The 13,839-nt window shown below is 42.5% G+C and overlaps 1 protein-coding gene and 1 long non-coding RNA gene across 2 annotated transcripts; both read right to left on the bottom strand.

Moving 5' to 3' along the window:
• Nucleotides 1-633: 633 nt before the first annotated feature.
• On the bottom strand, nucleotides 634-5,996 carry LOC113463262 (uncharacterized). Its single transcript, XR_016413267.1, has 2 exons — nucleotides 4,730-5,996; nucleotides 634-2,808 (listed from the first exon to the last, which is right to left on the bottom strand). It is a non-coding gene; the product is annotated as an uncharacterized LOC113463262 (long non-coding RNA).
• A 3,235-nt stretch (nucleotides 5,997-9,231) lies between these two features.
• LOC103715351 (peroxidase 1-like) lies at nucleotides 9,232-11,035 on the bottom strand. The gene is made up of 4 exons (XM_008802950.5): nucleotides 10,752-11,035; nucleotides 10,476-10,667; nucleotides 10,206-10,368; nucleotides 9,232-9,850 (listed from the first exon to the last, which is right to left on the bottom strand). The coding sequence occupies exons 1-4, from the start codon at nucleotides 11,031-11,033 to the stop codon at nucleotides 9,441-9,443; spliced, it is 1,047 nt and encodes a 348-aa protein (XP_008801172.2). The 5' UTR covers nucleotides 11,034-11,035; the 3' UTR covers nucleotides 9,232-9,440.
• Between the last annotated feature and the right edge of the window lie 2,804 nt (nucleotides 11,036-13,839).

Genomic DNA, 13,839 nt, shown 5'->3' with positions numbered 1-13,839 from the left:
GTGCCCACAAGCCAACTATATCAACCGGCGGAAGCTCACCCCCTAATCCTCTCTTCCTTGCAAATCAACAATCGCAGCCTCCACCTCCTTTAACCTTTAGGAGATGTTGCCCACAGTCTCCCAATTTTATTGGCGCAGTCGCTTCTTGATGAGCTCCAACCTATGTGAAACCATTTGCATAGCATCACCTCATACCGGCAGGGCCCAAGTCGCCCTAACAATATTCCAAGATTGAGGGTAAGACAACCCGATCTTTTCAAAATGAAAAGAAGACTAGTGGCTAGAGCTCGAGACTGTAGTAATTAGCAAAGGACAATGGTCCGATGCTATCCGAGATAAGTGTCTCACCTGGTAGCTAGAGAACTGGAGAACCCACTCCGGAGGATGCCATGGCCCTATCAATCCTCTCCCATACCCTAGCTCGGTCGGTCTGATTGTTACACCACGTGAAATGTAGCCCGATATAGCTAAGGTCCACCAAATCGTTCTGCGACATGAAGTCCTAAAATTTCCACCTATCCACTGAATCAGTGTATTCCCAACTTTGTCTCCTTCAGCTTCAGCTACAGCTCTTGTTATTATCGTATGCCTTCTAGCATATTGTATTATGCTTCAGAGAAGATACCAGACATGGCAATGAATGCTCCTGCTTACATTAAAAAATATATATATATAAGAAGAAAAATAAGAAGAAAGAAAGAAGGAAGAAATGAAATGAGTTTTGCATGCCAGCTCCCTCCTGGATAGACTCCTGGGTGACCCTCTTGTGCGCAACAAACCAACCGAAAGCCCCCAAAGCCCAACCTGGCCATCCCATGCAGCATAAAAACAAAAGAAAACGCTAGAGAATCATGGTATCAAGAAAACTGTCTCCCCTCATCCCCAGCAGAGAAAAGCTAGCAACACAGAAACAACAGTCACCTCCCCTTGGAGGTGTATGAGGTGGAGAAAGGGCAGCACAGGGAAGCGGGACGCAGGCAAGATCATTCCTGGCATGGCTCCCTTTCTTTCCTCGAATCGGATCAGCGCTTGTCCATTCAGAGATGAAGCCATTAATGGAGTAAAGGGTTTGAAGAGCACTCTCCTGATCTTCTCCTTGTGTAAAAATTCTGGTATACATTCAAGTTATCTAGCCCAGCACGGCAAAGGGGAAGCAATCATAATCCATCTGTATCTTAGCCAGCACCCTTTGTTTGCAAGGTTCGGTCGACAGAGACCATAGAGAGCCAGGCCAACCCTTCAACTAGAATTTAAAGTTTCTAAGAGAGCCGAACAGATCTACCAAACTGACGTCAAAGGAACATGTGATCGGCTAACTCCGGATCTCGCCAGCAGAAACCTTTTTTCTCTGCCATAAGCTTCTCACAGTTGAGCTCAGAAGCCCACTGCTATTCAGAAACTGAAAAGAACCACGGACGGAAACGAAGAAGCCCTTGGCACCCCACTTCCAAGCAAACAGGGAGTGGTGAAACAAATCAGAAACGATATTCAAGAACTGGAGCAATGCAAACAGAGCTTGCTGCCGAGGCTGGATCTTAGAGGTGCCTTTAACATTTGGGTTCCAAAACAGACTGCCCTCACTCTGCTTACAAAACTCAGCTACCCAACCATCTGGTTTCCAAGCAGCAACATATAGACAAGGGAGCCTCGCAGCAAGTGCAGAATCTCCAGCCTGTTTATCCTTCCAGAACATAGCTTCCAACCTTAGTTTTAAACTGCAAGAGAAACTGGGGGCCACTTTAAGTAAGTACATCTTTCCAAAATTAGGAACTCTTTGAGAGCAACAGAGTTTGAAATCTCATGGCAGCAGACACCGCTAATATGCACCTCAAATCAAGGCAACCCAAGGAGCATTCACTTCTTACACTACTTGTCAAAGCCACTTCCACACCAAGTTGAACTCCCTTAGGTTCACAGTGCCAAGACCTTCCTGCTCTCTAGTCTTGCAGACTTGACCCAAGAAACTGAACTCACCGGCCTGCAGTTGAGCGGACATCCTTGCCAAGAGAAAAGGCGGCAGCATATAGCATCGATAAGCCAGATAACAAGCAGGCATCAGGAAAAATGACATGAAGTACATCAAGAATGCTGAAGTTAGACTGGAGTAGCATTAAACGACCACCATAAGATAATGTGTCATTTCCAACCAGCAGGCGTGGAGTCCACCATCTCGATCACCTGGTCCCTATCCTCATGACTTAGCTTTTTGTTGATCAATGGTAGCCCCAAAAAAATTTAGAAGTAGAAATTGCTGCTTGCAATTCATTAGTCTTGCAAGTCAGTGTCCCCAGTCATCCCTGCAGCCAAGGAAAACCAACTCAATCTAGTGAAAATTCACCCTGAGCCCAGATAGGCCTTCTGTTTTGATGGGACCAAGATAGGCCTTCAAAACAATAGAGAGCCAATTTAAGGCCGGCCACAAACTCCTCCTGAGCTTTGTAAAACGCAAGGTACCATCTGCATATTGCATATTGATAACCCCACCGGCCGCTAGCTTATCTCCAAGACCCTTGATCAATCTAGTTTCCTCAGCCAATTGAGCATTTGATGTAAGACATCCACAGCAAACACAAACCAATCATGAATTGGGGTTGCCTGCCTCAGCCAGTGTTTACAAGGAAAGGTGCGGCCCAACTTGACATTCACCAGAACTGCAATCTTTGAAGTGCAAACACAGCTATAGGCCCAATTAATCCACGTCTTCCCAAACTTCGGGCATGCAGGATAGCAAGCAAGAAGTCCCAGTCAAGAAGATCATAAGCCTTCTTGAAATCCACCTTAAAGAGTAAGCCCTCCATTTTCCTTCACCTGCAGTCCATCAAAACCACCTTAGAGCTGACAAATGAATCTAAAATATACCAATCCTTAATTTAATGAATGCACTCTAGGCATCACCCATCAAATTCCAAATCAACTATTTCAGTCTAGTAGCTCATATTTTTGAGAAAATTCTGAAACAGCTGCTTAAAAGGCTGATAGATCTTCTTTTTTTTTTTTTTTTTTTTGATCAAAAGGAAGGCTTGGGCACACAAATTTTATTGAAAATGACTAATAGGTCAGTAATCAGCTGTTTAAAAGCCTTCTCTGCACCTAACTCAAAGGCAACTGCCTTACCCACAGCTTCAGCGAATGGAGTCTTCAGCATCTCCAGATTCACAATCCAAGCTTCCATAGTTAGCTGATACTTTCATGCTAGAAATTACATATTTACTTCTGTAAGAACTTTGTTCTCCAACAGCTTCCATATTCTGTTTTGTTTTGGATATGTTTGTTGATAAACTTCAAGATAGGACCTAAAAATGCATAAATAAAAAAAGAAACTGGGTATAGAAAAAGACACCCATGAATAGCAAAATTCTGATGGTGCCATTATTCAAAACTTTATTTTATGGGGATATCTTATAATCTAAAATGATTTGCAAGCGGAAATCTTGTTGTCTGGGTGGCTATAGATGGAGTTCTCGATCAATCTCTTGGTGTATCCCCCCACAAATCAATAATTTAACAAGGCTGCCCATGAATCTGGCTTCCTAAAAGCAACTGGCGATGCCTGTTCCTCCAAAACAAATGAGAGAGAGAGAGAGAATTGTTCCCAAGTTTGAGCTTGTTAAATCAATTTGTTGTTTTATATCAGCCCTTTTCCTCTCTTTTTTTCCCTCAGATTAGCAGGGGACAATCCCTACCTTTTCTACCCTATATCCACCTCACCTCTCAAGGACTGCCTCCAATAAAATCTGAATCCCCGCCCTCAGTGGTTTTTAGATCAGCTATTATGGTGGAAAATTGGACTAAATTCGAAATCAACCTTAAAAAAAAAAAGGCTACCTTGAATCATTATGATTGGTTCTATTTAAAAGAAGAGTTATTTGTGATCGACTATATGATTCAATCCCTTTACAGGTTGTGACACTAAGAAGCAGTAGAACATTGATTTTTCTACCCCAGGATGATTTGTAGCTATTGAAATTACTGGATATGAAGTAATAGATAAGCTTGTACTAGATTAACAAATCTGGGGTTTATTATTTCATATGTCTACATGGATTCTATGGAAGTCCGAGCAACAGAAATCACCAGAAGGTTAACAATGTACCCATTCTGACAACTTATAAAGTAATAGCCATCATCCCAAATCTTCTGACCCCCAAAAATTTTTTATGAGTGACTATTGCTAAAAGGGATTCTTAATTTAATATCTAGATTTCTGCTCATCGGCATTAGTAGTTCATAGAAGCCATTATTGACTGTCATAAAGTTTCCAGGTCATCACCACCAGTGGACACATCCTTAGGCTTGGACTTCTTGATACATACCTACCATCTCGGTTTGTGTTACTGTTTCCAGTAAAGTTATATAAACAATTTGAGAAGGCTGAGCAATGTGATGTCTCAATCATCAGCCAACTAATTAAAAATGAACCAAGTTAGAATAGTGATTACAATACAGAGAAATAACTTACATTTTAATCTGGTAAAGTATAAACAAGTAATCAATGCTGAACTTCAGAATCTAGATTTAGAGGATTTGCTTGTTTAAACTACCCTGCTTTAGTTTCTTAATCATGCACCTTTTTTCCTTACAGACTTTTTAACCATGTTATATAGCAATGGTAGCATGGTCTAAGAGCACATCTTGGATGTGGGATCAATCAATATAGACTACTCTAAAGCATCTGAAAGTTGTGCCCTGATTAATTTCAACTGTTTAAGTAAATCTAAGATCAATATACCTTGTAGAACTACTAAATCCCTTACATTAAGGCCTTCTTGGGAGAATGCAGCAAACTTAAGTAATGTTGGAGGTGGTTGACGGTAGATTACCCAGTGTGCTTATGGCTACTGAGCTGTTCCCATCTCTTCAGCCTGTCGGTACTAACCAATATGATCCCTTGGACAGCAAGGAAGATTCTGTAAAAAGGGGTATTATTTTCTGATAGTTTAGATATGGAGCCATATAGATATATAAATAACTACATAAGAATATGGCATTCCAGCTACTAGAGCTTGTAATGAGAGTTTACTTGGTTTAAACAAGTCCAGGCATAAAAATTGAGATGTACTGGTGGTTGACTTTACTGCCTTGCAAGACATTTTTATAAGAAAGTCAAGTAGAGCTTGACACAAACCATCCCAGAGCTGTGAAATGAGAGAAAAAGGGAAGGCAACCCACGGCACTTTAAGTATCTAGATCCTAAAATACTTGGGCCGTATACCAATAAGTCCTAGTTCATATATCCAATCAGAATATTTTTACCTATTAAAATAACTCAACAACTCAAGATCTGAGAATGCCAGCTTAACAAATTCACTCATTTTCTAGTTTATGCGGCACGTTTAAATTGCGTGCTTGTTAATATAGTATAAAGAATATGGAGTTATATCTCCAAACTGGGCTAAATTGCATGATTGTTCTAAAAAAATTGAGATTTTTGTGTCATCCAACATAAATTCCATTAACTAACTAAATCATTATCTTCCAACCCTAGAGTTGTAGCCAAAAGTTCGCTTTTTTTTTTAATGAGGTACCAAAATAAAGGCAGGGAACAAAAAGGTGGAATTGGAATTAGCGGCAAGTTGATGAAATCTAGAGGAAAAAAAAGGAAGCATGCTTATCTTTATGAGATCACCAATGGGGAAGAAATCACGACAAAATGCATCGACTCCGGACGCATCCGTCCTCTCTTCACGAGAAAACCCGTTGCGGCGAGGGATTGCGGACCTTCTAAGCGACCGCTACGAGAATTGAGGACAGTTAGGGTTCGGAACGATTAGGGTTCATGAGAAGAAGGGCATCAAAGCGCGGAGAGCAATCGAGGACAGCTAGGGTTTGGATATGGCAAAAGCTTTGGTCGCGATGTATTCGGTTCGAGAAGTGGAGGAAGGTGGAAGGAGAGGAGAGAGACAGGTCGGGAGTGGGAGCCAGGAGGGGCCTCCGTAAGTGTAGAACTAGATGGAAACCATTAAAAAAAAGGGGAAAATCCAAGATCCTTAATTAAACCGGAAGAGAAGGGAAAGAAAGGCTTGCGCGCCTCTCCGTTAAATCCCCTTGCATCACCCACTGTTGATGTGGGACTCCACTAATCAACCCCCATTAATTGTTCATTAGAATAAGACAGAGTTTCGTGCGAAAGAATAATTCACATCTACTATTCGCAGACGATTGTCTACTCCTGGCCAGGGCGCAGGTAGAGGATGCACGAGTACTCAGGAGAGTATTAGCGGAGTACTGTGCTATGTCGGGTCAGAAGGTAAACCTTCAGAAGTCAACAATTTCCTTCAGCCCTAGCACTGAGCATAGGGTCAAACAGGAGATTCGGGGGTTACTTGGGATGCCGGATCAGGACGGGACCTGGAGTTACCTGGGAGTACCCATCACGGGTCGGAGGTTACGGGTGGCGGAGTGTTCTGGTCTGGTGCAGAGGATTCAGAGCAGACTGGAGGGTTGGAGGGCATCTTCACTCTCCATGATGGGTAGATTGACGCTGATTAGGTCAGTGCTAGCTTCCATGCCTGTCCACTTCATGGCCAACACAGTAGTTCCGAAAACAGTGCTAATGAGGATTGAGCGGCTACTTCGGAGCTTCCTGTGGGGGTCGTATGGAGGGGGTCACGGGATGCATCTAGTGGCATGGGAGAGCGTCTGCCTACCAGTGAGTGAGGGTGGCCTCGGAGTCTTGTCTCTGGTGGAGCGACGTGAGGCGCTGATTGCCCGACATGTAGCTCGATTCACGCTGGAGCCACAGGGTTTCTGGAGTCAGACCATGGCTACCAGATATGGCCGTACTGACACTGCAGGGGCGATTCGCAGTGGGCGTCGCTGTTCATTCATGTGGCGAGAGATCGCCAGATATCTTCCCACGGTCGAGGAGAACACTAGATGGTTGATAGGCAATGGGCAGAGTATTGATGTGGTTGGTGACCCATGGGTGGGTGCCCTACCCTTGAGACTCTGGCCGACTATGGTTGACATTGAGGCAGTGGAGGGACTGCGGGTCTGTGACCTCCTTGTCCCGGGCGGGGTTGCCTGGGATGAGGTTAGGTTGGGTCACATGTTTGGGGCACACTTGGCTGAGAGGGTTAGGTCCCTTCCGATCCCGGGGTATGTGGGTCCGGATACCCGGGTGTGGAGCACGTCGTGCAGGACCGGAGTGAGGGTGGGGGACCTCTCCCGTGTGCTCCGGCCAGAGTATGAGCCAGGGCCGGAGTGTGCCTGGGTCTGGCGCCTAGGCCTCCATCCGAGGGTCGCACAGTTCTTATGGAAGGTCGCCTGGGTTCGGCTTCCGACAAGAGCAGTATTGAGCGAACGGGGCTTGAGGATGCCCCCAGAGTGCAGGGCATGCGGAGCTGATGAGTCGGTGGACCATGTACTGTTTCAGTGCATATGGGCGAGGGCGGCGTGGTGTGCGGCGGGGCTGCCATGGGATGGTTGGACCCGTGGGGACCAGTTCTTACGAACTATCCGCTGGTGGTCGGGTAACCCATTGACACGCCAAGAGGCGGTTAGAGCGACCTGCACAGCATACCAGATATGGCTGGCCAGGAATGCTCGAACCTTTGGTGAGCAGAGCAAGTCGCCAAGGCTCGTGGCGGAGAGCGCCCGGGCGCAGGCGGCAGAGATTAGTCGTGCTTCCTCCTTAGATGGACTTTTGATAGCTCGGGATATCTGGGGTTCCCCTTTTGCCTCGGCAGCTTCTCACACGGTGTTTTTTACCTGGGAGCCCCCACCCCCAAGCTTCCTCAAAGTCAATTTTGATAGGTCCGTGCTGGATGGTGTCACGATAGGTGGAGCGGGTTTTGTTATTCGGGACCCGACCTCCAGGGTAGTGGCGGCGGGAGGCTGTCAGGTATTTGACTGCACGGTTCCTGGAGCGGAGCTGAGAGCTGCCTGGGCGGGTCTTCGACACACTCAGCATGTGCTCTCAGCTAGATCAGTCATCTTGCAGGGTGACTCGGCTACGGTCATTAGTTGGATCCAGGGGGGTCTGAGAGCCGGTGCTGCCGACCATCCCTTGATCCGCGATATCTGGTTGATGATGAGGGACGGAGGGGTCGTCCAGGCGAAGCATGTGTTTAGAGAAGCCAACGGGGCTGCGGATTGGATGGCCACATATGTGGCTAACCATGCCGGTAGTACCTTATGGGCTGGGGACGGGGAGCTGCCTCGGGAGCTCCGGGATGTTTTGTTTTTCGATTTTATTGGGTATATCTGTACATGTGTTGTATAGATCACCCGGTTTAGAAAAAAAAAAAGAAAGAAAGAAAAGAATAATTCATCTTTCTTTTCGCTATGCGCGCCATGAAAGAGATGGTCTGAAATGCTTTGAGAGCTGTATAAAATATGATCCAATAGATAATGTTGTAAAAAAAATAATTATTTTTTTTAGGAAAGATACAACCCAAATTTATTTAGAATTTAGATGCAGAGAGAGTCTTGACTTTTTACATAATTAGGATTTTAAAAAATTCTTTAACCATGAAGGGATTACCAAGTTTTTCTCTGCTTTGGAATGGCCAAGACTTAAAAATCTTAATTTTTTGTAAAAAAATTATGGGTACCAAATCAAAGCCTGTAAATCAAAATATATTTAATTTCTATTACAATGTTCTAGCTCTACTATAATATATATATATATATATATATATATATATATATATATATATATATATATATATATATATATATATATATATATTATTGAAATATTATTATTTACATGTCCTTAAGTAGTTCTTAGCCTAACATCTTTATTATTTTTGCTGGTCCCAAAGATAAGTCTTGTATTGAGACTACCTAGTTGCAGTCTCCATATGTTGTGCGTTGAAAAAAAACATATGAGATGGTAAATGAAAGTATCATCATCTTGTAATCTCTAAGTCTGATGAAAATATTGTAAACAACATTTACCCTTTCAATGGAGGATATTGAGAAAATATTGATGATTGCTACCGGTTCCTAGTTTAAATTTCATGTAAAGCCTGCAGATAGACATGAGTATTTAACGGGAAGAACGTAGTTACTTTTCGACAGATGGTTATTAGAACTCGTCATCCCTTTGAGGGGTAGAGAATCTCTCTTTCACGTAAAATTTGTGTGGAGCTTCTACGGTAACTTGTTTGTGGAATTTTAGGTATCTAGGAACACGAAGCAGTTTAAGATGAATACGTTATATCAGCTGTAGCATCTCAAGTTGCTTGCATTATCTAACCTCTGATTACTGCAACTCATTGGAAATTATAAGAACATAATCGGAAATAAATATTTATTATTACGTTTTACTGTTACATGACATGAATCCCCTCGCACCCAGAAAAAGGACAAGAATTACACAAGCACTTGAAACGCTCATTGCTACATGACTCTAGAACTCTTGAAGAAACTTAAATGCAGGAATTCCCATAACCTAATAATCTTCCATAGGATCAAATAACAAACCTAGATAGCTAGTTCACAAAAGCACAAGTCTTCCTGATCTCACCCTTTGTGCCTGTGAGAACTCCAATGTTACCCATACTAATCATGGAGTCACCAAAATCTTTGAAGAACTCTGGTGCAAAGGCACCCCTTGCGTGACGGAGGACGTAGGCTCTGGTCTGGCTGTTTTGGAGAAGAGCTGCATCGGACTCGAAGAGGCCCCTCCTCTTCGACACATGGGTGTAGTAGCCGGCGTCGAATGTTCTGAAGCTCCCTGGATCCATCTCCACGAGGGTGGTGTTATCATTGGGTGCACACTTGGCCCTCAACTTTGGTATGTAGTTGCGGTCAAGATTGGGATCCGTGTCGCCCTTGCCAGTATAGTTGTATATGCGGTTTGAAAACTGTGTGCAATGCGAGGTCCCCAGTGTGTGCCCACCTAGTTTGGAATGAACTCAAGTTAGATTGACATCCATGAGTTGTTCAAGTTTCGGTTCTATATCTAGCACAAAATGTTTCTCCAACTCCTAGTTTTGATGTTGGACTCCTCGAGTTTTGGCATGAATAGGAGTCGAGGTTTGATGATCAACAACATCAAAACTTTGCCAATTACATGAAGCTTTCCATGCTCTATTTGATTCAGATATCTGAAGATGGATTTATTTTTCAGAGTAGATTGATGTACCAGCTTTGGTGGATGCAATTTTAGACAAACAATGACGGGGAAAAGCTGCATGCATTTTGTAAGGAAATCAAATTTAATTTTCTGAGACAGTAAATCAAATTTTCCGTACCTGATAGAACCACAAGATCCTTGACACTGAGTCCCTTGGATTGGAAAGATGAGATCAATGAAGAAATGGTAGAATTGGAAGGTGGCAGTTGCCGGGTCTCCTGGGCAATTGATACGCGGCCATCCCTTCGGCCTGTTGGTACTTGCCAGTATGGACCTTTGATCTGGAAGCAGATGATTTTTTATTTATCAGTAAGATATGCTGTAGAGTATGATATGAAATGATGCATTGGCATTTCTTTTTCCTCAAAATATACATTGCATTTCTTACCAAGAACACTACATCCCTCGCAACCAGCGCAAGGATATCAGCACAGGAGACAGTCTGGGGACAAGCTTTCTCCAGTCTAGCCTTGACGCGGTCGATCACCCCAAAACCTCGAAGGCTTTGGTTCGGGGGTGCATCTTTCTCAGCTACATTGTTGTTACCAGTAGAATTCAATAGAACCGAACCATCACATCCCTGCAAGCCAAGCATTAATTTATATTGAGAGCTCCTCTTAAATGATGTGCAAGAATGTCTGTTATAATAGCCTTAGTGACATACCCTTACAAAACAATCATGGAAATGCATCCTCAGGAGAGGACCAGCAAGACTTGGAGCAACTGACATTATCCGAGTCGTCTCCTCGCGAACGATAAGTTCTGCACGAGGACATGTCTTGCTGTAGAACCCAACCTGCAGGCCTTGCGCTGCTGCTGCTGTGCCTAGGAAGAGAAGCATAAGAGCCAGGGGGAGCGATAACATAAAGCAAGTTTTCCAGGCCATCTTACAAGGCAAAGATGATAGGCCACCGAGATGCTCAAGGGATGTAGGACTCGATAGCATGCACTTATATAGCGTCTGATGATCAACCGAGTACTTGTACTCTCAAAGGTTCTTTCATTTGCAACTTGTTTTGTTCCTTCTTCTTAAAGAAAGATCTTTTAGTTTTAATAAATCAGTATATGATTTTATATGAGAAGTACAGTTAGATGATATCTAAAGTCTTGGGGCAAAACGGTTGACTTGGCTACGGTAGAAGGAATCTCGTAACATGGATGTCTCGTGCTTAGCACAACCACTCCTCCATGACACCACCAATATCTAAACATTGTTGCCACCTCAACACAACTCATCCATGCACGATGAGAGAGAGAGTTGACCATGCGTGAAAAAGGCGAGTTCACGTGCTTAACAACGAGAGTCGCTTCTTCATTTCAAAAGCACAGATCGGACAAGCACAGATCACTTATTGGTGCCGTGATCGTGCTGGTTTCATAACATAAAGAAGGATCAAAGAAGCGTAAATTAAGCAGCTTATAGTTATCATCATGTGTCTGTACGCGATATTTAGTTAGAAGGGTCATGGTTTAAAGTACAATGACAAGGGCTTTCCACTAGTTAGTCATTGATCTTAACGGATAAACTAATTCGTAAATGTCGTGACAGAGAATATATATATATTCCCTAGGGTTTAGAGCTTGATGTAACATTTAATTGAGCAGTTTAGTTGGGAAGATAGAATGTTAGGAAGGTCGATATTGTTAATAATTTTTATCGTACACTCGAAGCACTGAGAGCCTGACTTTCTAATTTTTGTAACGGAAGCCAATATTTAACACTTCAATTGGAAGTAGGAAGTGGTGAAGAAACATTAAAATATGGTTCAAAAAAAATAACAAGAAGAAGAATCTGAAGTCATTAGTTCTTTCCTTGAATTGGTTGTGGTGGAATCAAACTCAGTTTGCCCATCAAAAAAGAAGCACTACGTGTGAGGGTAGCCTGTCATCTTCTTTGGAAAGACTCAGAGATGACTTACCTGGTTTATATAGCTGGAGATAGAGCATGACTCTGGGTAGATCATTGGATAGTTTAGTCTTCCAAGCTCATGATCCATTACGATTTTTATAACTAAGTTGAGTTGTGCCCCGTTCCACCAAATTGATGCGGTTTGGCCGCGCACTTTGTAGCATGGAACACATATTTCTCCCTACATTTCTCGGATTAATCTAGCTTCTTTTATGTTCAGCCTAGCTAGATTGAATTATATACTTCGGGAAGCTTATCGGTTAGTTTCTGCACATTGGAGATCATTACTTAGCAGTGCATTCGCATGTCATCGGTACGTCTTATTGTAATCTAAAATCAACCGAACCAGATCGTGCAACACACTCCCTTTTTTTGACTGAATGGGAAGCAAGATGCCACCTAATTTACTGCATAGAGAATAAAAAACGCAACAAACTCAGAGGTTATATATCAAGCTGCATGTGAGGTTAGGTTCAGTCTTCCTTTCATGCTCCAATGACCACTCAATCATTTCAAGGGATAACGTATAGCTTAGTTGGCTTTGTTGGATCCTTCACCACAACTCATAGTTTTAGTTGACAAAATCCCATTTGAGTTGTGTGTCACGCCCCGAACCCAATACCCGGGTTGGCTATATGACACAACCGCATACTCCCTAGAACAATGCCCAGAGAATATACAAGGCTTGAAAATTTATTACAACCTCAATATTACTGAATAATAATGATCTCAATTTATAATGAACAACAAAACTAGTACAATTATAAAATTTAATCATCCAACTAGTATTAGTGATAGTCTATCTATTCATCTTTTCACCCATGATTCTAACCATAGCCAAGTATCAAGTGACTTGCAATTCTGAAAGAAAAAGAAAAAAGGTGGTGCGAGATTTACAGCCCAGTAAAAATCTCATCACATCTACACCAACACAATAATATAAGTTTGAAAATAGCAAGAAATCGTTACACACATTATGAAATCACAAACCGACTATCAATAATGCTCGAATAAATAATATACATATATACATCAAATATCCATAGAAATCCAACCACTGAAGTCTGATATATCATATGATATCTCATTAATCTTCAATAATATTTTCAAGCAATTTTTCATTCCATTCTTTTTTAACCCGGTCAGGATCCAAGATTTATTATCTTTTCAACTTTGAGCCAAATTTTGGTCACGTTTTCCGCCCATGATGGAAAATCAATAGATGTCACGTTTTTTGCCCGTTATAAGGCAATCGATAGTACCACACTGTTGCCTGTGACGGGATAATCATGATAACGAGATCAACCCAGAGTTCTTATTCATTCAATCTAGCTCACATCGATGCATCAATTCTTTTTATTTTTGGTTTTAGACTAATCACAATCACATTTCCTACCCGTGATGGGTCAATCAATAAGTGTTACGTTTTTCACCCGTGATGGGACAATCAATATAATATGGTTAGCCTAGAGCACCAAATATAAGTTATACTCATATATACATCCATCATACATAATCAAAACATGGTTTAATACAGAATATCTATAAACATGCTGGTGGGTGTATAAGGATTCTTAGCTCTATCGATCTCAAACTCAAGTACAACACACATTGATCAACTCCTCGATCTACAACTTGGAGGAAAAGTAGTCTGTTCAACGCCTTCCTGCCCAAAAGGTCACCCCACCTATATGGCCAAGTTCATCCTCAGATTAATCGCATTAACTGGTTAATATTGATGTATTACCAATAGATGATCACAATATGTTGGTTTGGGACCCAAGGTTTGCAATATCAACTTGGGGCCCCTAGTCCCCCAATGCTAGCCTAGGACCCCTCCAAC

This window comes from Phoenix dactylifera, chromosome 1 (genome assembly GCF_051530095.1).
Source record: "Phoenix dactylifera cultivar Ajwa chromosome 1, Ajwa_hap1_PhDact_Kaust_v1.1, whole genome shotgun sequence".
NCBI lineage: Eukaryota > Viridiplantae > Streptophyta > Magnoliopsida > Arecales > Arecaceae > Phoenix > Phoenix dactylifera.
This window is presented reverse-complemented; position numbering and strand designations above follow the sequence as displayed.